Below are 25927 nucleotides of genomic sequence, written 5' to 3'. Positions count from 1 at the left end.
GGCTGCTGGAAATATTGTGGGTCATAAGACCACGACTTTTCCCGCTTATGATCTTGTATCCCATCTAAAGATAGCGTCAGTATGGAGTGGTCAGACCAAACGCAGGGGTATATTTCAGAGGATAGTAAGATCGGGTGAAAGATTTGGCTGGTATAGATATAGTCAATTCTTGTATAAGATTTATGTGCAGCGGAATAATAGGTGGTGTCGTTTGTGGTTCCATATAAGGCCTGCCAGGAATCTATAAGAGTGTGGGACGCCAGGTGTTCCTGAATGTGCTTTATATCCCGGTTGTGTTGCTGTTTTTTATGTGATAAAGTCTCTCGACTGGGTGTCTGGATCGGAGATAAGTTAATGTTAAAATCTCCAGCTACTATAATCCTAATTTGGGACCACTGAGTTAGAAGATGCGATATATGGGCAAAGAATTCTGTCTGTTTCGTATTAGGTGCATATATATTGCAGAGTACTATGTCTGTGTTATCAATTTGACCTTTAACTATTAAATATCTCCCCTCCTCATCTGTGGTTATGGATTCAAGTTCAAAGTTAAGGACCGAGTGAATCAAAATGGAAACTCCTCTTTTTTTGGTAGAGGCTGTGGCATGGTAATGTTGTTGAAAGTGTCTGGACCAATATTTAGGAACCTGATTGTTAAGAAAGTGAGTCTCCTGTAGGAAGAGAATATTAGCTTTGATATTTATATATTGGTTCATTGCCACTCGTCTCTTTACATCCGTATTCAGGCCTCTCACATTATGAGAAATTAATTTAATTTTAGGGGCCATCTAAGTGGATATAGGATGTATCATAAATATATTGGGATATAGTTTGAGAAGATGTGTGCATCTGGAATTTCTCTGACCGGGGTAAGCCTCTGACCATTCTACAACTGTGTCATCTGGGCGTGTGTGATGTGCTACAACATTATGTGGCTCTAAAAGGGGATTGTAGTGAGTAGTGTGAGTACAATAACAAATTAGTGAATAAACCATAGAAAAAAAACATAATAATTCCCTCACTTGAGGGCAAGGTAATAAGATAAATAACCTTAACATTTTAAGTTTAAGTAACTGTGCAAGTGTTATAACTATGCAATAGAGAACAAAAACAATGGGCGTGAGCCCTGTCTCTTCTACAGGCACATGGTAACTGCAGTTCATCTTTCTCCCAACTCCATGCTTTACCCCATTACCTGCAGAGTTCTTCATATATAACCTGATGGTCTATACAGGGAGTCCCGTAGTATACCTATTAAGCTTACAAAACTTCCATAGCTGGTAGCATGGCTACCACCTACTCATTAGAGAGTCACATAAAAAGGTACTTCATGTGAGATAGCTATGTTCCTCCTGCATTTGTCGACTTGTGGCTTTCATTTCTTTTCTCTTCCAGAGATAGAGAAAAAAAAAAGGATTTCCCAGAAGGAAGCTGTGTTTCACTTATTCTTAGAACGTTTTTTACTGACTGTTTTCCATCTAGGAATGGTGTTTGATCTCAGAAATGCCTGGGGTTCCAGTTGTAGGGCTGAGACCGGCGGATCAGGCATTTTTGGTGTTTCTAGCCCCAGTCGTTGGCATAAGTCAGGGATGTCTGCCGCTTCCTTGATAGTCACAGTTAAGTTGTCCTTCAAGATATACAGAGCGAAAGGGAACCCCCATTTGTATTGAATCTGTTGTTTCCTCAATAGCTGAGTTAAGGGGCGAAAAGAGTTCCGCCTTTGGAGAGTCCTAAAAGATAGGTCTTGATAGAATTGAACAACTGACCCCTGGAATTTGAACGTAGGAGCATTTCTAGCTGCTGAGAGTATTAGCTCTTTGTCTTGGAAGAGCAGCATCTTCACTATTACATCTCGCGGTGGAGCCTCCCCCTTAGGTTTAGCCCTCAGAGCTCTGTGAGCTCTTTCCATAGTAAAATCACTATTTCCCTTGTTTCCAGTTATGCTTCTGAAGAGTTGTTGTAGATAGGTAGGTAGCTCCTTACCATCCACTGTCTCCGGGATACCTTTTAGCCTTAGATTGCTTCTTCTACTCCTGTTCTCCAGATCTTCAATCTTGTCTTGCGTCTCTATGAACAGTTGGTGATGTGAGGCAATGGTTTGTGAAAGTCCATTCATATCCTCCGTAATTGCTTCTGTATGTTCTTCAATTGTATCCATTCTACCTCCTAGTTCTGCTATATCAGACCTGATCTCTGTTAGACTAGCTGTAACTGCTGTGTGCATGGAATCAATTTTAGTCCATAATTTATCAAAGCTAGCTGTTATATCTTGTTTTGAAACCAAAGATTGCAGGTCTGCTTTAGTTACTGGGGTCTGATCTGTGTTTGATACTGCAGATTCTGAATCTGAGTCCATTTCTTCTGGGATCTCAGCGTCTGGTTGGTCTGTTTTATTGTTTTGGAAGGCTTGAAGTATGTGTTCAAAGATGTAGGCTTGTTTCTTTTGTCTAAGGAGGATTTCCTGGCAGACATTTCGGGAGACCTGTGAAAAAACCCCAGGTTCTCACTATGAAATAACGTAGTGGATCAAGGAGCAGGTGTCAATAGGGTTATAATCTGTTTGGTGAAAAAAAAGGAAACTCGTGAGGTTCTTAAAAGTTGGAGGGGGAGGCTCTCACTGTGCTATCTCTGACTAGAAATGCATAAGGATTGTCACGGTGGTTTTGATATAATACTGGTGTTCTCTGTCCCGCTTTGGATGCTATTTTCCGGGATACATGTCCCCAGATACCTTCGTATGACTCATGTTAACAGACTAGCAGGGTATCAGTCCACACTTGCACAGCATAAGGTCAGCGGCTAAAAGTTTGGCATATTTTTAGACTGCAGTCACACCAAATTTAGCTTCGATAGCTACAGGTTATTTGGACAAGGAGAAAAAAACAGCCGTATGGGCTCTCAATTGTCTGTAGCTTGTTTGTAAATCACCTAAGTGAATAAAGGCTGCGTGGTTTAGAAAAGATTACTGTCCTGTATCAAAAGCTGCAAGACAAGATGGCCTCCTTTCCCGCCACTGGCAGTCCTGCTAAAGTATAGTGTTAATCCTCCAATTGGCCTTATAAACCAAAGAGGGTGACAATTCAGCAGCAAAGTGTCCCAAAGGATATAGTCAGCTAACTGGATGTGTGCAGCTAATTTCCTTCTGTTACATTTTAGGAGATAGGCCCGAAGTGTTTAAAACTTATTTCTGTCAATAGATATGTTCAATCTCACCATTAGTAGTCTCCTGGGGTCTCCCTTTATAGCACTCCTGTAATCGGATGGGTCACTCGTTTCTTTTTCCCTCTTTTTAGGGCTGGAGGTTCCGGAGTAGGCCGCAGCTGCGGCCTTTCCTAGGAATCTGCTGGTTCTCGTTTGTGGATATATCGGAAATCGGCAGGTATCCAATCCAAAGTTGTACCGGATAGTCCCTGTTAGTATATTTATCACCTAGTGGGCTTTTGACGGTGATATTCCTCAAATAAAAGTGTAAAACTGGTGTTATTTGTCACTTTCTGTGCAGAGCTAAACAGAAGTGCTGCTTCTCTCTTTGCTCGTATTTAAAACTTTAAAGCACGCACAACATCCAGGTTGTGTAATAGACATTTCTCCAGAGAAGGAGGATTCGGACAAAATGAAGGAACAACGATATCTTGATTGATGTTGCGATCCTATACCACCTTGGGAAGAAATCCCAATTTAGTACGAAGGACCGCCTTATCCGCATGAGAAAAAAAAAAGTAAGGGGAATCACACCGCAGAGCCGAAAGCTTGGAAACTCTGTGAGCTGAAGAAATAGCAAGCAGAAACAAAACCTTTCAAGATAATCTAATATCAACAGAATGCAGCGGCTCAAACAAAGCCTACTGTAAAACCTTAAAGGGACATAATACTCATATGCTAAATCACTTGAAACTGATGCAGTATAACTGTAAAAAGCTGACCGGAAAATATCACCTGAGCATCTCTATGTAAAAAAGGAAGATATTTTACCTCACAATTTTCTCCGCTCAACAGAGTAAGTTCTGTGTAAAAAGTTATACTCAACTGCTGCTCAGCTGCAGGTAAAAAATAAATAAAAAAAGAAAGAAATGAACAGCAGCCAATCAGCATCAACAATGCTGAGGTCATGAACTCTTTTACTGTGATCTCATGAGATTTGACTTAACTCTCATGAGATTTCATTGTAAACTTCCTTAAGCTGAATAGGGAAATAAGATGAGAGTGCACGTAAGCTCACTCCTTCCACTGTCCTGGGACAGACATACTGATTTGTTGCTAAGATGAGAGTGCACGTAAGCTCACTCCTTCCATTGTCCTGGGACAGACATACTGATTTGTTGCTTAGAAGTCCTTTACAATGTGATGTGGCTACTGAGAAACTTTTGAGGTAAAATATCTTTCTTTTTTACATAAAGATATTCAGGTGATATTTTCTAGTCAGCTTTTTACAGCTATGCTGCATCACTTTCAAGTGTTTAAACATTTAGGTATTACGGCCCTTTAAGAACCAGATTAAGGCTCCAAGGAGCAGTGTTAATTTTGACGGCTAATTTTGATTTAGTCTTAGTCTTTTGACTAAAATGCCATTTTAGTTTTAGTTGTATTTTAGTCATCTGAATTGTTTTAGTTTTAGTCGACTAAATCTCCAGTAGATTTTAGTCAACTAAAATCTAAGGGGTTTAGTCAAAGTGTAATGCATTATTTAAGCATTTCAATATTAATTCCAAACTCATATACTCCAGGAGTAAACATAACACCTGTTATTATTTATGGTATTAAGGTTTAAACATGCAATACAGACACAGATTTAGCCGTTGTGATATATAACGTCTTTATTAAACTTAAAATTAAATAAAACCAAGTTTCATAAACAAACAGAAGTGCAACTTTAAAATATAAAAAAACAAACTGTAAACTGTATTGGCTGTAACGCCATTACCCATATTACACAATATAAAAACTTTAACAGTTCTCTGTTAATAATTAAAACAAGTATCAAGTAACTCAACACAACAAATAGTTTCTGCAGCTAGCACAGGCGCAGCATAACTTAAACCCATACTCGTGGGTAAAGCTAGGCGATATGGGCAAAAATGAAAATCGCAATTTTTTTGGGTCCAAACTCGCGATTTTCATTTTTGCCCATATCGCCCAGCCATTTTCTTATAAATGACTAACACCTTAATTGTCAAATAAAAAAATTATTTAACACTACAGAATCTTACTGTACATGTTTCTCAATGTCCAATACACTCTTGGAGCATAAAAATGCAAACCACAAAATAGTTTAAATAAAATTAGCTGCCTGTGCTGTGGTTACATAGTAGCCACTAGCCAGTTCTTAGGTCTTCTGACACAACATTGCCATGTTTTCTTGTAAAGTCATTCAAACTGTGGTACGATTAACATATGAACTTCCCATACAACAGAAAAAAAATATATATCTTTCAAAAACGAAGCCTCTTCTTTAAAATAAAGTCTTGTTGAAGGGCTTAAAAACATCTTAGAATGTGCACCATGGAAAGTAGATCAGACAGTAGAGTAAAAGTGCACTTGTACTTCACTATCTGAACTTTTTTCCGTGGTGCACTTTCTGAACTGTTTGCGTCAATAAATACTTTCTTTAAAAGAAGAGGCTTTATATTTTTTCTATGTAAACAGGCTTTATTTTACCTGTGTAGGCAGCTGCGACTGCTGCCATCAGAGCTGAAAAAAAACCTGCATAGCGCAGCTCCTGCATAGCCTTTCTACTCCCCCCCCCCACCCCCTCTTTTCCCTACAGAAGCCTGCGCGCAATGAGCAGTTACAGCCAGCCCTCTTGTATGTAATAGGTGATGTCATAGGGGGCGGGGCTAAAAATTGCATACTCTCGCGGTTTTTAAATCGTGGCGATTAATCACGGTTTTAAATTGCATATGCGATTAATTGTGCAGCCCCACTCGTGGGTTATTCTTATTTCTATAGGAAGAATCAATTGATTGTTCACAAATTAAAAAAAATATCGGCAACTAAATTAACACTGCTCTAGAACTTCCAAACTCATTATATACTCCTGGAGTAAAGGTTTAGTAACCTTTTTTATTTATTGTATTAAGGTTTGAACATGCAATACAGATTTAAATGTTGCGGTATATAAAATGTCTTTATTTATCTTAATATTAAATAAACCAAGTAAATAAACAAGAAGATAGCCTTGCTTTTTTTATTTTTACAAAAGAGCAGTAATTAGATATGGATTGATTATAACACCTTGCATAAATTTTGATTTAGTTTTAGTCATAGTCTTGACTAAAATGTCATTTTTATTTAGTTTTAGTCATAGTCTTGACTAAAATGCCATTTTGATTTAGTTTTAGTCATAGTCTTGACTAAAATGCCATTTTGATTTAGTTTTAATCATAGTCTTGACTAAAATGCCATTTTAGTTTTAGTCCCATTTTAGTCATCAGAATTTCTTTAGTTTTATGCTCATTTTAGTCTAGTTTTAGTCGACGAAATGAACACTGCCAAGGAGGAGCAACAGGTTTAAACACAGGCCTGATTCTCACCAGAGCCTGAACAAAAGATTGAACATCTGGCAGACCTGCCAGACGTTTGTGCAAAAGGACAGTGCAGAAATCTGACCCTTCAAAGTGCTGACTGACAAACCCTTCTCCAGGCCCTCCTGAAGAAAAGACAAAAAACTCTGGGTACCTTTACCCTCCTCCAAGAGAAACCCTTCGATTCACACCAATAAAAGGTATTTACCCATACTTTACGGTAAACCCTGCGAGTAACCCGCTTACGAGCCTGAAGCATAGTATCAATGACCTTCTCAGAGAAGCCACATCTAGCCAAAACTAGAAAGTCCTTCCTCAGAGGTAACTTCCAACCTCTAAGGTGGAACCAAAGACATTTTTACCAAATCCGCGAAACAGATCCTGCAAGGCCAAACGCTCTCTTCTGCTTGATATGAGCAATAACTCGTAGAAGGAGAGCAAGCGGAGGGAATAGGTATGCTAGACTGAAGTTCCATGGAACCACCAGAGCATCTATTAGAACAGCTTGTAAATCTCTTGATCTTGAACCGTACTTTGGAAGCTTGACGTTTTGATGCAACACCATCAAGTCCACTTCCGGAACTCCCCACTTGAGGGTTATCATTGATAATACCTCCGGATAGAGGGCCCACTCCCCGGGATGAAATGTCTGCCTGCTCAAAAAAAATCTGCTTCCTAGTTGTCCACCCCTGGAATGTGGATGGCAGATAAGTCATCAAGGCATTGAAGATTGCTCTCAACTCTAAGATGTTTATGAATAAAAAGACTCCTCTCGAGTCCAGAGGCCCTGAGCGTTTAAGAAGCCCCAAAAATGCTCCCCAGCCTAACAGGCTGGCGTCCGTGGTCACAATTACCCAGGCAGGTCTCAGGAAGCACGTACCTAGAGAAAGATGATCCTGCGAAATCCACCATGAGAGAGAGTCTCTTGTTAGAAGATCCAGAGCTTTCCTCTGCGAAAGGTCGGAGTGGTCTCTGTTCCATTTGACAGAGCATGCATAGCTGTAGAGGTCTCAGATGGAACCGAGCAAAAGGAATGATGTCCATGGAAGCAACCATCAGACCAATCAACTCCATGCATTGAGCCACTGATGGACAGATAGAAGACTGAAGTGAGAGGCAAGAAGCTAGGATCCTTGATTTTGTGACATCTGTCAGAAAACTTTTCATGGATAGGGAGTTTATAAAAGAAACACACCCTAATATCTGGTACTAGGGAACTCTTTTCCAGATTTACTTTCCACCTGTGGGAACGTAGAATAGACAACATCTCTGTATGAGATTTTGCTAGATGAAAAGATGACACTTGAACCAAGATGTAGCCCACTGCTATTCCGTGGGTTCTGACCACCGCTAAAAGAGCCCCTAGAACCTTTGTAAAGATTCAGGGAGCCGCAACAAGGCTAAAAGGAAGGGCAACAAATTGGAAATGTTTGACCAGATATGCAAACCTCAGAAACTGGTGATGTTCCCTGTGAATAGGAACATGAAAACAGGCATCCTTCAGATCTATGGTCATCATGAACTGACCCTCTTGGACCAAAGGAAGAATGGAATGAATGGTTTCAATTTTGAAGGACGGAACCTTGAGGAATTTGTTGAGACACTTTAGGGCTAGGAGGGGACGAAATGTCCCTTTACTTTTTGGAAACCACAAAGAGATTTGAATAGAATCCTTGACCCTGTTCCCCAAGGGGAACCGGAACAAATCACTCCCAGGGAAGATAGGTCCTTTACACAATTTAAGAAGGCCTCTTTCTTTACCTGGTTTGCAAATAACCTTGACAGGATAAACCTGCCCCTGGGGGACAACTCTTGAATCCTTTTCTGTACCCCCGAGATACTATGTCCACGGTCCAATGGTCTGGAACATCGTGTATCCAAGCCTGTCGGAAACGGGAAAGCCTGCCCCCCACTTGATCCAAGACTGGATCGGGGCGGCCCCTTCATGCCGATTTAGAATCAGCGGTAGGCTTCTTGGCTTGCTTCCCCTTATTCCAAGGCTGACTGGACCTCCATGAGGTCCTACATTGCTCCGGTTTAATAGAGGAAGACTTATGTCCCTTGAAGTTACGAAAGGAACGAAAATTAGAATTCTGGCGACCCTTAGGTCTATTCTTCTTGTCCTGAGGTAAGAAAGATCCCTTTCCACCTGTTATTTCAGAACTAGGACCAAATAGAATCTTACCCTTATAAAGGTAAAGACAGAGGTTTGGACTTGGAAGTCACATCATCAGACCAAGATTTCAATCACAGATCTCTGCAAGCTAGAACAGTGAGACTAGAAATCTTGGCTCCCAGTCTAACCTCTTGCATGTTGGCATCACAGATAAAAGTATTGGCCATGGGATCCTTAAAAGAGCAACTATCCTCAATAGGAATAGTAGTTCTCTTGGAAGAGATAGCTTCCTCTACCTTGGGCACTGTACGCCATGAGCCACATTTAGAGTCAGCAACAGGAAACATCTTTTTAAAAACAGGGGACGGGAAAAAGGAATGCCTGGCTTTTCCCATTCCTGAGCTATAATTTCTGACATACGGACTGGAACTGAAAAAACTTCCACGGATGAAGGAACATCATAAACTCTATTAAGTTTACTAGACTTTTTAGGGTTGATAGCGACGGATGAGTCGGAGTCGTCCAAAGTAGCAAGGACCTCCTTTAAAAGTAATCAAAGGTGTTCTAGTTTAAATATAAAATTAACCTCCTCTGAATCTGCAGAATTTTTCCCTATGAAGTCAGAGTCTGAGATCTCACCCCCAGAAGCTACTGAGGTATCCTCCTCCTCAGATATTAGGGAAAGGATGACCAGCAGAGTCTTGGTGTGGTCAGAAACCTTATTAGCAAAAATATTTTTAGATTTCCTCTTACGGTTACCGTAGCAGGGAAAGCTGATAAAGCTGCAGAAACCGCAGAAGTTATCTGGACAGCAAAATCTCCTGGTAAATAAATACCCCCAGGAGGCGTTTGAGAGGAACCGCAGGGCACTGCATGTGAAATTACTAAGGATTGGGACGTTTGAGGAGAAAGCTGAGGCATATCATGAATAGCATTATCCTGAGAGACATATGGCTCAGAAGGGTGTAATTTATCTTTAAAGTCTTAGACAAGCACGTGGAACAAAATTGCACAGGAGGTACAATTTGAGCCTCCAGGCAAAGTAAACATCTATCAAAAGAAACAGATAAATCTTGTTCTGTGTCCATAACTATAGAACTAATTCCCAAGTAAATGAAAATATATTTCACCTTCTACCCCAGTGCAATGTAAAAACAGTTTACTAGTTGCTTCGAATAAACTAAAGCTCACACCTCTATAACCTCAGTCAGACTGAGGAGTCTTACCACACCGGGACCAGGAGTCATCACTAGTAATGCAAAATGAGACTCTCCTGCACCTGATCAGAGATCTTCTTCTCTTACAGGCGATCAGATTGTCCAAAAACAAGTTTTCCACCTGTTCGCCACAAATTAAACTCACTGACGAACGAAGCTCCGCTCTTTATATGTAGAAAGCAAAACAGAAGAGCGGAGACAAACGTGAGCGGACCAAATGAAAAGAAACTGCGCCACTGAGTAAAAGCACTCATTTCTGAGGCGGTCTGGTACAACTAACAAAAAAAGGACCATTAATAAAGTTGTACTTATCCTCTTTTGCTGTATTTCCTTGCTTAATAATGATGTAGTAAGCATAAAACATATTAACCCTTCAGCCAGTCTCACTTCACAAGTTAAGGGGAAAAAATATTAACCCCTTAATAGCCTCTCAGATACACAAGTGCCTGCAATGCTGCCCAATTTATTAACCCCTATACAAGGAGAAAATATGTCCCAGATATTGATCCACTTGAAAAATTAACCTTCAAAGTGCTATCCTTCAGTACCTAGAAAGCAAAGGAACTTACCTGTGGATCCAGCTGCAGGGCAGGAACAGCTTCTTAGGTGTGACAGAAACTCCACTCTGTCAGGAACTATAGAAAAAGAAAGAACAGCATAACCAACCCTGGTTTTCTATAAAGGGGGTAGCAATGGTGTTAGAAAGCGGCAAAGTGGTCTTTGCTTTATTTCTAACTGCTAATAGCCACCATTACTCTTACTAAAGAGATTTACATGGACACAGCATAGCCCCAATCCTTGCTTGCAGGGAAAGGTACCCATAAAAGGATTAAATATCTTCAGACACTATCTTCGCACATCCTCCCGTGACAGAGGCAAAGAGAATGACTGGGGGTTATGGGTAAGGGAAGTGACACTGAACCAAATTTTTATTCTTTTGTGATGCAATTTTAAGCAACTTTCTAATTTACTCCTATTATCAATTTTTTTGTTCTCTTGCTACCTTTATTTGATAAAGACGACATCTAAGCTATTCTTTTTGTTCAGCACTTGTTTATTGATGGGTGAATGTATCCAACAATCAGCAAGAACAACCCAGGCTGTTCACCAAAAATGGGCCGGCAACTAAACTTACATTCTTGCTTTTCAAATAAAGATACCAAGAGACTGAAGAAAATTTCATAATAGGCGTAAATTAAAAAGTTGCTTAAAATTGCATGCTCTATCTGAATCACGAAATTTGGGTTCAGTGTCCCTTTAAGAGCTCTGCTGGGGTGCTCTTTACCTCCTCCTGCTGGCCAGGAGTTGAATATCTTACTAGTAATTGGAATGAATCGTGGACTCTCCATGCCATAGAAAATAAATTTGGGTTTTATATCCCTTTAATACACATTTTACCTTTGTGATTACCTTGTATCAAAGCCTCTGCAGACTGCTCCTTATCTCAGTTCTTTTGACAGGCATGCATTTTAGCCAATTAGTGCTGACTCAAATAACTCCACAGGTGTGAGCACAATGTTAACTATATGACACACATGAACTAGTAGTGTCTATGTCAAAATGCTCTTAGATAAGAGGTGGCCTTCAAAGGCTTAGAAATTAGCATATAAGGCTGCCTAGGTTTAGCTTTCAACAAAGCAAATTTGATTACACACACACACACACAAGTGCAGCAAGAAGCTGGAGGAAGTGCATGTGCCGTTTGTCAATGTGTGAGCGGCAATAGCAAGCTACAGACTGTACCACTGCCTCTTTATTACTATAAAACATGGATTAGACATGGGTGCAGCTGGCTGCTACAATAGATGCAAGTTTGCAATATAAAATAAGTCAGTTTATAATGTAAATTTCTTTCATGTAATTGGCAAGAGTCCATGAGCTAGTGACGTATAGGATATACAATCCTACCAGGAGGGGCAAAGATTCCCAAACCTCAAAATGCCTATAAATACACCCCTCACCACACCCACAATTCAGTTTTACAAACTTTGCCTCCTATGGAGATGGTGAAGAAAGTTTGTGCTTGATTTTCTACGTTGATATGCGCTTCTCAGCATTTTGAAGCCCGATTCCTCTCAGAGTACGGTGAATGTCAGAGGGATGTGAAGAGAGTATCACCTATTGAATTCTATAGTTTTCCTCACGGGAAATCTTTTCATAGGTTCTCTGTTATCGGTCGTAGAGATTCATCTCCTACCTCCCTTTTTCAGATCGACAATATACTCTCATATTCCATTATCTCTACTGATAACTGTTTCAGTACTGGTTTGGCTATCTGCTATATATGGATGGGTGTCTTTCGGTAAGCATGTTTTCATTACTTAAGACACTCTCAGCTATGGTTTGGCACTTGATGTATTAATATAAAGTTCTAAATATATGTATTGTACTTATATTTGCCATGAGTCAGGTCTATTTATATTTCCTTTTGCAGACTATCAGTTTCATATTTGGGAAAAAACATAATTTATGCTTACCTGATAAATTCCTTTCTCCTGTAGTGTGATCAGTCCACGGGTCATCATTACTTCTGGGATATTAACTCCTCCCCAACAGGAAGTGCAAGAGGATCACCCAGCAGAGCTGCTATATAGCTCCTCCCCTCTACGTCACACCCAGTCATTCGACCAAGAACCAACGAGAAAGGAGAAGCTAAAGGGTGCAGTGGTGACTGGAGTATAATTTAAAAATTTAGACCTGCCATAAAAAACAGGGCGGGCCGTGGACTGATCACACTACAGGAGAAAGGAATTTATCAGGTAAGCATAAATTATGTTTTCTCCTGTTAAGTGTGATCAGTCCACGGGTCATCATTACTTCTGGGATACCAATACCAAAGCAAAAGTACACGGATGACGGGAGGGACAGGCAGGATCTTTATACAGAAGGAACCACTGCCTGAAGAACCTTTCTCCCAAAAATAGCCTCCGAAGAAGCAAAAGTGTCAAATTTGTAAAATTTGGAAAAAGTATGAAGCGAAGACCAAGTTGCAGCCTTGCAAATCTGTTCAACAGAGGCCTCATTCTTAAAGGCCCAAGTGGAAGCCACAGCTCTAGTGGAATGAGCTGTAATTCTTTCAGGAGGCTGCTGTCCAGCAGTCTCATAAGCTAAACGTATTATGCTACGAAGCCAAAAAGAGAGAGAGGTAGCAGAAGCTTTTTTACCTCTCCTCTGACCAGAGTAAACGACAAACAGGGAAGACGTTTGTCGAAAATCTTTAGTTGCCTGTAAATAAAATTTTAGGGCACGAACTACATCCAGATTGTGCAGAAGTCGTCCCTTCTTTGAAGAAGGATTTGGACACAAGGATGGAACAACAATCTCTTGATTGATATTCCTGTTAGTGACTACCTTAGGTAAGAACCCAGGTTTAGTACGCAGAACTACCTTATCCGAGTGAAAAATCAAATAAGGAGAATCACAATGTAAGGCTGATAACTCAGAGACTCTTCGAGCCGAGGAAATAGCCATTAAAAATAGAACTTTCCAAGATAACAACTTTATATCAATGGAATGAAGGGGTTCAAACGGAACGCCCTGTAAAACGTTAAGAACAAGGTTTAAACTCCATGGCGGAGCAACAGTTTTAAACACAGGCTTAATCCTGGCCAAAGCCTGACAAAAAGCCTGAACGTCTGGAACTTCTAACAGACGTTTGTGCAACAGAATGGACAGAGCTGAGATCTGTCCCTTTAAGGAACTAGCGGATAAACCCTTTTCTAAACCTTCTTGTAGAAAAGACAATATCCTAGGAATCCTAACCTTACTCCAAGAGTAACCCTTGGATTCGCACCAATATAGGTATTTACGCCATATTTTATGGTAAATCTTTCTGGTAACAGGCTTCCTAGCCTGTATTAAGGTATCAATTACTGACTCAGAAAATCCACGTTTTGATAAAATCAAGCGTTCAATTTCCAGGCAGTCAGCTTCAGAGAAATTAGATTTTGATGTTTGAAGGGACCCTGAATCAGAAGGTCCTGTCTCAGAGGCAGAGACCAAGGTGGACAGGATGACATGTCCACTAGATCTGCATACCAGGTCCTGCGTGGCCACGCAGGCGCTAATAGAATCACCGATGCTCTCTCCTGTTTGATCCTGGCAATCAATTGAGGAAGCATCGGGAAGGGTGGAAACACATAAGCTCTCCCGAAAGTCCAGGGTGCTGTTAAAGCATCTACCAGGGACGCTTCCGGATCCCTGGATCTGGACCCATAACGAGGAAGCTTGGCGTTCTGTCGAGACGCCATGAGATCTATTTCTGGTTTGCCCCAACGTCGAAGTATTTGGGCAAAGACCTCCGGATGAAGTTCCCACTCCCCCGGATGAAAAGTCTGACGACTTAAGAAATCCGCCTCCCAGTTCTCCACTCCCGGAATGTGGATTGCTGATAGGTGGCAAGAGTGAGACTCTGCCCAGCGAATTATCTTTGATACTTCCATCATCGCTAGGGAGCTTCTTGTCCCTCCTTGATGGTTGATGTAAGCTACAGTCGTGATGTTGTCCGACTGAAATCTGATGAACCCCCGAGTTGTTAATTGGGGCCAAGCCAGAAGGGCATTGAGAACTGCTCTCATTTCCAGAATGTTTATTGGCAGGAGACTCTCCTCCTGAGTCCATGATCCCTGAGCCTTCAGGGAATTCCAGACAGCGCCCCAACCTAGCAGGCTGGCGTCTGTTGTTACAATCGTCCATTCTGGCCTGCTGAATGGCATCCCCCTGGACAGATGTGGCCGAGAAAGCCACCACAGAAGAGAATTTCTGGTCTCTTGATCCAGATTCAGAGTAGGGGACAAATCTGAGTAATCCCCATTCCACTGACTTAGCATGCACAATTGCAGCGGTCTGAGGTGTAAGCGTGCAAAGGGTACTATGTCCATTGCCGCTACCATTAAGCCGATCACCTCCATGCATTGAGCCACTGACGGGTGTTGAATGGAATGAAGGACACGGCAAGCGTTCTGAAGTTTTGTTAACCTGTCTTCTGTCAGGTAGATCTTCATTTCTACAGAATCTATAAGAGTCCCCAAGAAGGGAACTCTTGTGAGTGGAAGGAGAGAACTCTTCTTTTCGTTTATCTTCCACCCATGCGATCTTAGAAATGCCAGTACTAACTCTGTATGAGACTTGGCAGTTTGAAAGCTTGAAGCTTGTATCAGAATGTCGTCTAGGTATGGAGCTACCGAAATTCCTCGCGGTCTTAGCACCGCCAGAAGAGCCCCCAGAACCTTTGTGAAGATTCTTGGAGCCGTAGCCAACCCGAATGGAAGAGCTACAAACTGGTAGTGCCTGTCTAGGAAGGCAAACCTTAGATACTGGTAATGATCTCTGTGAATCGGAATGTGAAGGTAAGCATCCTTTAAATCCACTGTGGTCATGTACTGACCCTTTTGGATCATGGGTAGAATTGTCCGAATAGTTTCCATTTTGAACGATGGAACTCTTAGGAATTTGTTTAGGATCTTTAAATCCAAGATTGGTCTGAAGGTTCCTTCTTTCTTGGGAACCACAAACAGATTTGAGTAAAATCCCTGTCCGTGTTCCGACCGCGGAACCGGATGGATCACTCCCATTAGTAACAGATCTTGTACGCAGCGTAGAAACGCCTCCTTCTTTATTTGGTTTGTTGACAACCTTGACAGATGGAATCTCCCTTTTGGAGGAGAGGTTTTGAAATCCAGAAGGTATCCCTGAGATATGATCTCTAGTGCCCAGGGATCCTGGACATCTCTTGCCCAAGCCTGGGCGAAGAGAGAAAGTCTGCCCCCCCACTAGATCCGTTCCCGGATCGGGGGCCCTCAATTCATGCCGTCTTAGGGGCAGCAGCAGGTTTTCTGGCTTGCTTGCCCTTGTTCCAGGACTGGTTAGGTCTCCAGCCTTGTCTGTAACGAGCAACAGCTCCTTCCTGTTTTGGAGCAGAGGAAGTTGATGCTGCTCCTGCTTTGAAATTACGAAAGGAACGAAAATTAGACTGTCTAGCCCTAGGCTTGGCTCTGTCTTGAGGCAGGGCATGGCCTTTACCTCCTGTAATGTCAGCGATAATTTCTTTCAAACCGGGCCCGAATAAGGTCTGCCCTTTGAAAGGTATGTTAAGTAACTTAGATTTAGAAGTAACGTCAGCTGACCACGATTTTAGCCACAGTGCTCTGCGTGCCTGAATGGCGAAACCGGAATTCTTAGCCGTAAGTTTAGTTAAATGTACTACGGCATCTGAAACAAATGAATTAGCTAGCTTAATGGTTTTAAGCCTGTTTGAAATTTCTTCGATAGTAATTGAGTCAAGAGTCTCTTCCAGGGACTCGGACCAAAAAGCGACCGCGGCCGTGACAGACGCAATACATGCAAGGGGTTGTAGTATAAAACCTTGTTGAACAAACATTTTCTTAAGGTAACCCTCTAATTTCTTATCCATTGGATCTGAAAAAGCACAGCTATCCTCCACCGGGATAGTGGTACGCTTAGCCAGAGTAGAAACCGCTCCCTCCACCTTAGGGATCGTCTGCCATAAGTCCCGCGTGGTGGCGTCTATTGGGAACATTTTTCTAAATACAGGAGGGGGGGAAAAGGGTACACCGGGCCTATCCCACTCCTTAGTAATTATCTCTGTAAGCCTCTTAGGTATAGGAAATACGTCAGTACTCGCCGGTACCGCATAGTATCTATCCAGCCTACATAACTTCTCTGGAATTGCAACGGTGTTACAATCATTCAGAGCTGCTAATACCTCCCCTAGTAGAACGCGGAGGTTCTCAAGCTTAAACTTAAAATTAGAAATGTCTGAATCCACTCTATTGGGATCAGAACCGTCACCTGCAGATTGAAGCTCTCCGTCCTCATGTTCCGCATACTGTGACCCAGTATCTGACATGGCCCTAGTATTATCAGCGCACTCTGTTCTCACCCCAGAGTGGTCACGCTTCCCTCTAAGTTCGGGTAATTTAGACAAAACTTCAGTCATAACATTAGCCATGTCCTGCAATGTGATTTGTAATGGCCGCCCTGAAGTACTCGGCGTTACCAAATCACGCACCTCCCGAGCGGGAGATTCAGGTACTGACACGTGAGGCAAGTTAGTCGGCATAACTTTCCCCTCGTTGTTTGGTGAATGATGTTCAATTTGTACAGATTGACTTTTATTTAAAGTAGCATCAATGCAATTAGTACATAAATTTCTATTGGGCTCCACTTTGGCTTTAGCACATATAGCACAGAGATATTCCTCTGAATCAGACATGTTAAACACACTAGCAATTAAACCAGCAGCTTGGGAATACTTTTCAATTTAAATTTCAATAGTATGAAAAAACGTACTGTGCCTTTAAGAAGCACAGAAGTTATGACAGTTGAAAAACAATAAAATCAAATTTTAACCGGAAAAATTATCTATTTAGCAAAGGATTGTCCCCCTTAGCAATGGATAACTAACCCTTAAATGACAGAAAAAAAGTACAGAATATAACGTTTTTTATCACAGTCAAGCACTATCTCACAGGTCTGCTGTGAGTGATTACCTCTCTCAAAATAACTTTTGACGACCCTTAAGCTCTGTAGAGACGAACCGGATCATGCAGGGAAGAAAAACAGACTTGTGACTGAATTCCTGATGCATAGCAAAAGCGCCAAATTAAGCCCCTCCCCCTCACACACAACAGTGAGGGAGATCAGTAAACTGTCAAAAATTGAATAAAATGCCCGCCAAGTGGATAATTAGTGCCCAACACAATTTTTCACCCAGTACCTCAGAAAATTAAACGATTTAACATGCCAGCAAAACGTTTAACCTGATAATAAATTGTCCCAGAAACCTACTGCTAGCCGTTCTCACTGCAATATAGGCTAAGGTTTATTCATACAGTATCATTCCAGTGAAGTGCCATTCCCCAGAATACTGAAGTGAAAATATACATACATGACAGCCTGATGCCAGTTGCTACTACTGCATTTAAGGCTGAACTTACTTTATATAGGTATTTGCAGTATTTTCTAATCAATTCCATTCTCAGAAAATAATAAGCTGCTACATACCTCTTTGCAGGTGACCCTGCCCGCTGTCCCCTGATCTGAAGTATACCTCACCCCTCAGATGGCCGAGAACAGCAACATGATCTTAACTACTCCGGCTAAAATCATATAGAAACTCAGGTAGATTCTTCTTCAAATTCTCCCTGAGAAGGAACAACACACTCCGGTGCTGTTTTAAAATAACAAACTTTTGATTGAAGTTATAAAAACTAAGTATAATCACCACAGTCCTCTCACACATCCTATCTATTAGTTGGGTGCAAGAGAATGACTGGGTGTGACGTAGAGGGGAGGAGCTATATAGCAGCTCTGCTGGGTGATCCTCTTGCACTTCCTGTTGGGGAGGAGTTAATATCCCAGAAGTAATGATGACCCGTGGACTGATCACACTTAACAGGAGAAAACATATTCAGGAAAATATTTTTCTTACCTGGGGTTTAGTCTTTTTTCAAATGCTTTCTCATTGAATTTTTGCGGGTAAAATTAGGCTTGTGAGGTTGCAAAATGCTGATGTTTATTGCGTCATTTTTTGGCGTGAAAATGTTTTCACGCAAATTAGTAATTTCCGGTGTCTTAGTTGACGCTGAGTTTCCTTGCACAAAGTTGCGTCTGCAATGACGCGAGTGTGTAATTTCCGGATGTTGTTGGCACCAAAAAATTTCATTTTGCGTTGTGCGTCATACTTGGCACCAAATAATTTAATTATTTAAAACCCCATTCCCTATATGCCTCTTGCCTTTTTCTATGTCAGAGGGCTATGCTGTTTGCATTTTTTCCCCATTCCTGAAACTGCCATATAAGGAAATTGATCATTTTGCTTAATATGTTTTTTCTCTTACATTTGCAAGATGTCTCAATCTGATCCTGTCTCAGAAACCACTGTTGGAACCCTGCTGCCTGATAACAGTTCTACCAAAGCTAAGTGTATCTGTTTGTGTCCAGCTGTGGTATGTAAGTTGTCATGATAAGCTTTTATATGCAGGGAATGTATCCATCAGTTCTAGTACTATGCCTGTTGTTCCTTCAACATCTAATGTACATGATATCCCTGTGAATATAAAAGATTTTATTGCTGATTCAATTCAGAAGGCTTTGTCTGCTATTCCGCCTTCTAATAAACATAAAAGGTATTTTAAAACTTCTTATAAGGTTGATGAAATTTCAAATGACCGACAACATACTGAATTTTCCTCCTCTGATGAGGATCTGATTCAGAAGATCCTACCTCAGATATTGACACTCACAAATCTACTTATCTATTTAGAATGGATTATATTCATTCCTTGTTAAAAGAGGTGTTGATTACTTTGGATATTGAGGAAACTAGTCCTCTTGATACTAAAACTAGTAAACATTTAAATTCTGTTTATAAACCTCCTGTGGTTCCTACCGGAGGTTTTTCCAGTTCCTGATGCTATTTCTGATATGATTTCTATGAAATGGAATAGGCCTGGTACTTCTTTTATCCCTTCTTCAAGGTTTAAAAAAATTGTATCCTTTGCCAGCAGTTAGATTGGAGTTTTAGGAAAAGATCCCCAAAGTTGATGGGGCTATTTCTACTCTTGTCAAAAGTACTACTATTCCTATGGAAGATAGTACTTCCTTTAAGGACCCTTTAGATAGGAAACTTGAATCTTATCTAAGGAAAGCTTATTTATATTCTGGCTATCTTCTCAGGCCTGCCATTTCTATGGCTGATGTTGCAGCTGCATCAACTTTTTGGTATGAAAGTTTAGCGCAACAGGAAATGGATCCTGATTTGTCTAGCATTGTTCGTTTGCTTCAACATGCTAATCATTTTATCTGTGATGCCATTTTTGATATCATCAAAATTGATGTTAGATCTCAGTCTTTAGCTATTTTAGCTAGAAGAGCTTTGTGGCTCAAATATTGGAATGCTGATATGGTATCTAAGTCTAGACTACTATTTCTTTCTTTCCAAGGTAACAATTTATTTAGTTCTCAGTTGGATTCGATTATTTCAACGGTCACTGGGGGGGGGGAGGGAGTTTTTTGCCTCAGGATAAAAGACTTAAAGGTAAATCTAAAGCTTCTAACCGTTTTCATTCCTTTCAACAAGATAAGGAACAAAAACCCAATCCTTCCCCCAAGGAATCTGGTTCAAATTGGAAACCTTCTTTGAGTTGGAATAAATCCAAGCCGTTTAAGAAACCAAAGCCAGCCCCCAAGTCTGCACTTAGGTGCGACCCTCATTCCAGCTCAGCGGGTGGGGGGCAGATTAAGATTTTTTCAAAGCATTTGGAAAGATTCAGAATATCGTCTCTCAAAGGTATCGAAAATGATTCAGAGTAAGACCTCCTGTGAGAAGATTTTTTTCTCACGTATCCCAGCAAATCCAGTAAAGGCTCATGATTTTCTGAAGTGTGTTTCAGATCTGGAGCTTTCAGGGGTAATCATACCAGTTACGTTTCAGGAAAAGGGTCTGGGGTTTTATTCAAATCTATTCATTGTCCCAAAGAAAGAAAATTCCTTCAGGCCAGTTCTGGATCTGAAAATTTTAAAATCGCTTTGTAAGAGTGCCAACATTCAAGATGGTGACTATAAGGACTATTCTGCCTTTTGTTCAGCAAGGACATTATTTGTCCACAATAGACTTACAGGATGCATATCTTCATATTCCGATTCATCCAGACCACTATCGGTTTCTGAGATTCTCTTTTCTAGACAAGCATTACCAATTTGTTGCTCTTCCATTTGCCTAGCGACAGCTCCAAGAATCTTTTCAAAGGTTCTCGGTGCCCTACTCTCTGTAATCAGAGAACGGGGTATTGCGGTGTTTCCTTATTTGGACAATATCTTGATACTAGCTCAGTCTTTACATTCTGCAGAATCTCACACAAATCAACTAGTGTTTTTTCTTCAAAGACATGGTTGGAGGATCAATTTATCAAAAAGTTTCTTGATCCCTCAGACAAGGGTTACCTTTTTAGGTTTCCAGATAGATTCAGTGTCCATGACTCGGTCTCTAACAGACAAGAGACGATTAAAATTGGTTTCAGCTTGTCTGAACCTTCAGTCTCAATCATTCCCTTCAGTAGCTATGTGCATGAAAGTTTTAGGTCTCATGACTGCAGCATCAGACGCGATCCCCTTTGCTGGTTTTTTCATATGAGATCTCTGCAGCTTTGTATGCTGAATCAATGGTGCAGGGATTATACAAAGATATCACAGTTAATATCCTTAAATCCCAATGTTCGACTCTCTCTTATTTGGTGGTTAAATCACCATCGTATAGTTCAAGGGGCTTCTTTTGTTCATCCAACCTGGACTGTGATCACAACAGATGCAAGTCTTTTAGGTTGGGGAGCTGTCTGGGGAGCTCTGACAGCACAAGGGGTTTGGAAATCTCAAGAGGCAAGGTTACCAATCAAGATTTTAGAACTCTGTGCTATTTTCAGGACTCTTCAGGTTTGGCCTCTGTTGAAGGGAGAACCGTTCATTTGTTTTCAGACCGACAATATCACAACTGTGGCATATGTTAATCATCAGGGTGGGACTCACAGTCCCCAAGCTATGAAAGAAGTATCTCGGATACTTTCTTGGGTGGAATCCAGCTCCTGTCTAATTTCTGCGGTTCATATCCCAGGTGTAGACAATTGGGAAGCGGATTATCTCAGCCATCAGACTTTACATCCGGGGGAGTGGTCGCTCCATCCAGATGTGTTTTCTCAGATTGTTCAGATGTGGGGTCTTCCAGAAATAGATCTGATGGCTTCCCATTTAAACAAAAGATTTCCCAGGTAACTGTCAAGGTCCAGGGATCCTCAGGCGGAGGATGCATTAGCAGTTCCTTGGTGTTACCAACCTGCTTATATTTTTCCGCCTCTAGTTCTTCTTCCAAGAGTGATCTCCAAGATCATCATGGAGCAATCGTTTGTTTCTTGTAGCTCCAGCATGGCCTCACAGGTTTTGGTATGCAGATCTTGTCTGGATGTCCAATTGCTAACCTTGGCCACTTCCTTTAAGACCAGACCTTCTGTCTCAAGGTCCGTTTTTCCATCAGGATCTAAAATCATTAAATTTGAAGGTATGGAAATTGAACGCCTAGTGCTTAGTCATAGATGTTTCTCTGATTCAGTGATTAATACTATGTTACAGGCTTGTAAATCTGTTTCTGGGAAGATTTATTATCGAGTTTGGAAGATTTATATTTCATGGTGTTCTTCTCAGAAATTCTCCTGGCATTCTTTTAGAATTCCTAGAATTTTACAGTTCCTTCAGGATGGTTTGGATAAAGGTTTGCCTGCAAGTTCCTTGAAGTGACAAATCTCTGCTCTTTTTGTTTTATTTCACAGAAAGATTGCTAAGCTTCCTGATATTCACTGTTTTGTGCAGGCTTTAGTCCGTATCAAGCCTGTCATTAAATCAATCTCTCCTCCTTGGAGTCTTAATTTGGTTTTGAAGGCTTTACAGGCTCCTCCTTTTGAGCCTATGTATTCTTTGGACATTAAACTACTTTCTTGGAAGGTGTTGTTCCATTTGGCCATCTCATCTGCTAGAAGAGTTTCCGAATTATCTGCTCTTTCTTGTGAATCTCCTTTTCTGATTTTTCCATCAGGATAAGACAGTTTTGCGGACTTCATTTAAATTTCTACCTGAGGTTGTGAATTCCAACAACATTAATAGAGAAATAATTGTACTTTCTTTGTGTCCTAATCCTAAGAATTCTTTGGATAGATCCTTACATTCTTTGGATGTTGTAAGAGCTTTGAAATATTATGTTGAAGCTACTAAAAATATCAGGAATACTTCTAGTCTTTTTGTTGTCTTTTCAGGTTTTAGGAAAGGTCAGAAAGCTTCTGCCATTTCCTTGGCATCTTGGTTAAAGCTTTTGATTCATCAGGCTTATTTGGAGTCAGGTCAGGCCCCGCCTCAGAGAATTACAGCTAATTCTACTAGATCAGTCTCCACTTTGTGGGCTTTTAAGAATGAAGCTTCAGTTGATCAGATTTGCAAAGCAGCAACTTGGTCTTCTTTGCATAAATTTACTAAATTCTACCGTTTTGATGTATTTGCTTCTTCGGAAGTAGTTTTTTGTAGAAAAGTTCTTCAGGCAGCTGTTTCAGTTTGATTCCTCTGCTTATGTTTAAGTTTTTTTCTTTTCAACTATGAGAAAAAAAAACACTTATATTTTTGGTTGTGGAATAATTTTTCAGCGGAAAATGTCTGTTATTTTTATCCCTCCCTCTCTAGTGACTCTTTTGTGGAGTACCACACCTTGGGTATTACTATCCCATACCTCACTAGCTAATGGACTCTTGCCAATTACATGAAAGAAAACATAATTTATGTAAGAACTTACCTGATAAATTCATTTCTTTCATATTGGCAAGAGTCCATGAGACCCACCCTTTTTAAGGTGGTTATGATTTTTTGTATAATAATAAGCACAATTATATTTACAAGTTCCTTTGTTGATGCTTTCTACTCCTTTCTTTATCACCCCACTGCTTGACTATTTGTTAAACTCAATTGTGGGTGTGGTGAGGGGTGTATTTATAGGCATTTTGAGGTTTGGGAAACTTTGCCCATCCTGGTATCCCATACGTCACTAGCTCATGGACTCTTGCCAATATGAAAGAAAAGAATTTATCAGGTAAGTTCTTACATAAATTATGTTTTTGAAAAGGGTAAGCTTACTGTAAAGTAACATTGCATAGATTCTCCTACACCCTTTAACGCGTTCACTAGCTCTTTAATTTCAGAGTTGCTTGAAATTCATTAATAAAAATAAAAAAATACCACAATGGCAGGGCACATCCTCCTGTCTGCAATGTACAAAACATCTAATTTACACATAATTCAATTGTACATATCCACTGCCTAGCTTGGGGCGTAAGCCAACGTTTTTTCTCTACCGATTCTAAATAAAGGAATGAAAGTCTACAGTTGGTTGGTAAGGATGACTTTTTGATGCAGCATACAACATAGGCAGATTTATTCATAGCCTACTTACCACTCTTCATTTCCACATTGGACCACACAGTGGCATTTAAGGCTTGAACAATACGAGTGACTCCAGTAGATTCTGGAAAATCATCTGTGTGGAATAAACCCCCCCCCCCACACAAAAAAAAAACTATATTAACACAGCAAAGTGTACTAGAATTAATAACTGCTTGTTCATTTTATTGTATGGGGTGATTATCTAGCCTTAGTTAAAGGTTACATAGAGTAACAAGGACTGAAGTCAGACCATTTTTTTTTTAATTAAAGCTATTCCATTACCATCCTCATCTGGAAGCTCCTCAGGGTTTAGCTCCACCAACTCAAATCCATGTTGAATGCACCATTCCTGTGCAGTTTGTCGAGTAACACCTGCGCCAAAAAGAAGGAAAAAAACCCCCACAAGAACCTTTGTTATTAGATATAGATCATATAATCCTACAACCGCCACATGTTGCATAATAAACTAAAAATATATTGGATCACAATTACCAACCACTGCTCTATCCTTTTGCTTTAAGATCCTGCATTATGTGTAATTCAAATGCAAAACACCTTAGAAATGTCTACCTGGCTTTAAATGATTATCTTATACAAGAACATGAACATTAATATTTGCCTACTTGCTGAAGCAGGTTTAGTGACATGAAACCCAAAATGTTTCTTTCATGATTCAGATAGAGCATGTGATTTTAAACAACTTTCCATTTTATTTCTATTATGTGATTTGCTTAATTCTCTGTATCCTTTGTTGAAAAGCATACCTAGGTAGGATAGAAGCAGCAATATGCTACTGGGAGCTATCTGCTGATTAGTGGCTGCACAAATATTCCTTGTCATTGGCTCACCCAATGTGTTCAGCCAGCACTCAGTAGTGCATTGCTGCTCTTTCAACAAAAGGTACCAAGAGAATTAAGCAAATTTGATTATAGATACAATTGTATGTTCTCTCTGAATCATTGAAAGGAAAAAAATGGGTTTAATTTCACTCCTCTCTCTGGGCAACGAAGATTACGTCCTTCTTAATAAACAATTTATTTCTTATCAGGCTTGTGGATGTGCTTCTCACTTTCAGTCTAACATTTAAAGGGACAGTTTACCCAAAAATTCTCTCTCCTTTAATTTGTTTCCAATTATTTCAACTGCTGGATGTTATTAAATTGTTTACAAATAGCTCCTAAGCCTTTATATTGGCTGATTTTGCCTGGAGTATCCCTACCTATACTGAAAGTTTCTATACCTAGGTATAGGCTATTGACAAACTATGTAACACAGACAGCAGAATAAATTACACTCCCAGTATGAGATGGAAGAGATAAAGCTCTCAATTGTTTTTTCTAAGTTTTGTACAGAGACAGAGATAAGAAAGGGAAGCATTTGAGTGATAAGAGAACGAGAGCTGATCGTACTGCAAACTTAGCCTATTTTAATCAGCTGTGGTTTCAAAAAGCAAATCAACTTATTTAATTTGCAAAAAGAAGAACACAATTTATGCTTACCTGATAAATTTATTTCTCTAGTGGTGTATCCAGTCCACGGATCATCCATTACTTATGGGATATTCTCATTCCCAACAGGAAGTTGCAAGAGGACCCACAGCAAAGCTGCCATATAGCTCCTCCCCTTCCTACCATATCCAGTCATTCGACCGAAAACAAGCAGAGAAAGGAGAAACCATAGGGTGCAGTGGTGACTGTAGTTTAAATTTAAAAATAACCTGCCTTAAAATGACAGGGCGGGCCATGGACTGGATACACCACTAGAGAAATAAATTTATCAGGTAAGCATAAATTGTGTTTTCTCTAGTAAGGTGTATCCAGTCCACGGATCATCCATTACTTATGGGATACTAATACCAAAGCTAAAGTACACGGATGAAGGGAGGGACAAGGCAGGAACTTAAACGGAAGGTACCACTGCTTGTAAAACCTTTCTCCCAAAAAACATAATTTATGTAAGAACTTACCTGATAAATTCATTTCTTTCATATTAGCAAGAGTCCATGAGCTAGTGACGTATGGGATATACATTCCTACCAGGAGGGGCAAAGTTTCCCAAACCTCAAAATGCCTATAAATACACCC

General features: G+C 40.4%; 1 protein-coding gene across 1 annotated transcript in view; it reads right to left on the bottom strand.

Annotated features, from left to right (window-relative positions):
- AAGAB (alpha and gamma adaptin binding protein) overlaps positions 1-25927 on the bottom strand; it is a 149886-nt gene that overhangs the window by 52744 nt on the left and 71215 nt on the right. Inside the window, exons 4-5 of the mRNA XM_053718519.1 lie at positions 24126-24215; positions 23854-23937 (exon numbers count right to left, since the gene is read on the bottom strand). Of these exons, the coding sequence (XP_053574494.1) occupies positions 23854-23937; positions 24126-24215 (174 nt within the window). The remainder of the gene's footprint in view (positions 1-23853; positions 23938-24125; positions 24216-25927) is intronic.

Source organism: Bombina bombina, chromosome 6 (assembly GCF_027579735.1).
Source record: "Bombina bombina isolate aBomBom1 chromosome 6, aBomBom1.pri, whole genome shotgun sequence".
In the NCBI taxonomy this organism is placed as follows: Eukaryota; Metazoa; Chordata; class Amphibia; order Anura; family Bombinatoridae; genus Bombina; species Bombina bombina.
Note: the sequence above shows the minus strand (reverse complement) of the source record. Positions and strands in the feature narration are given on the sequence as shown.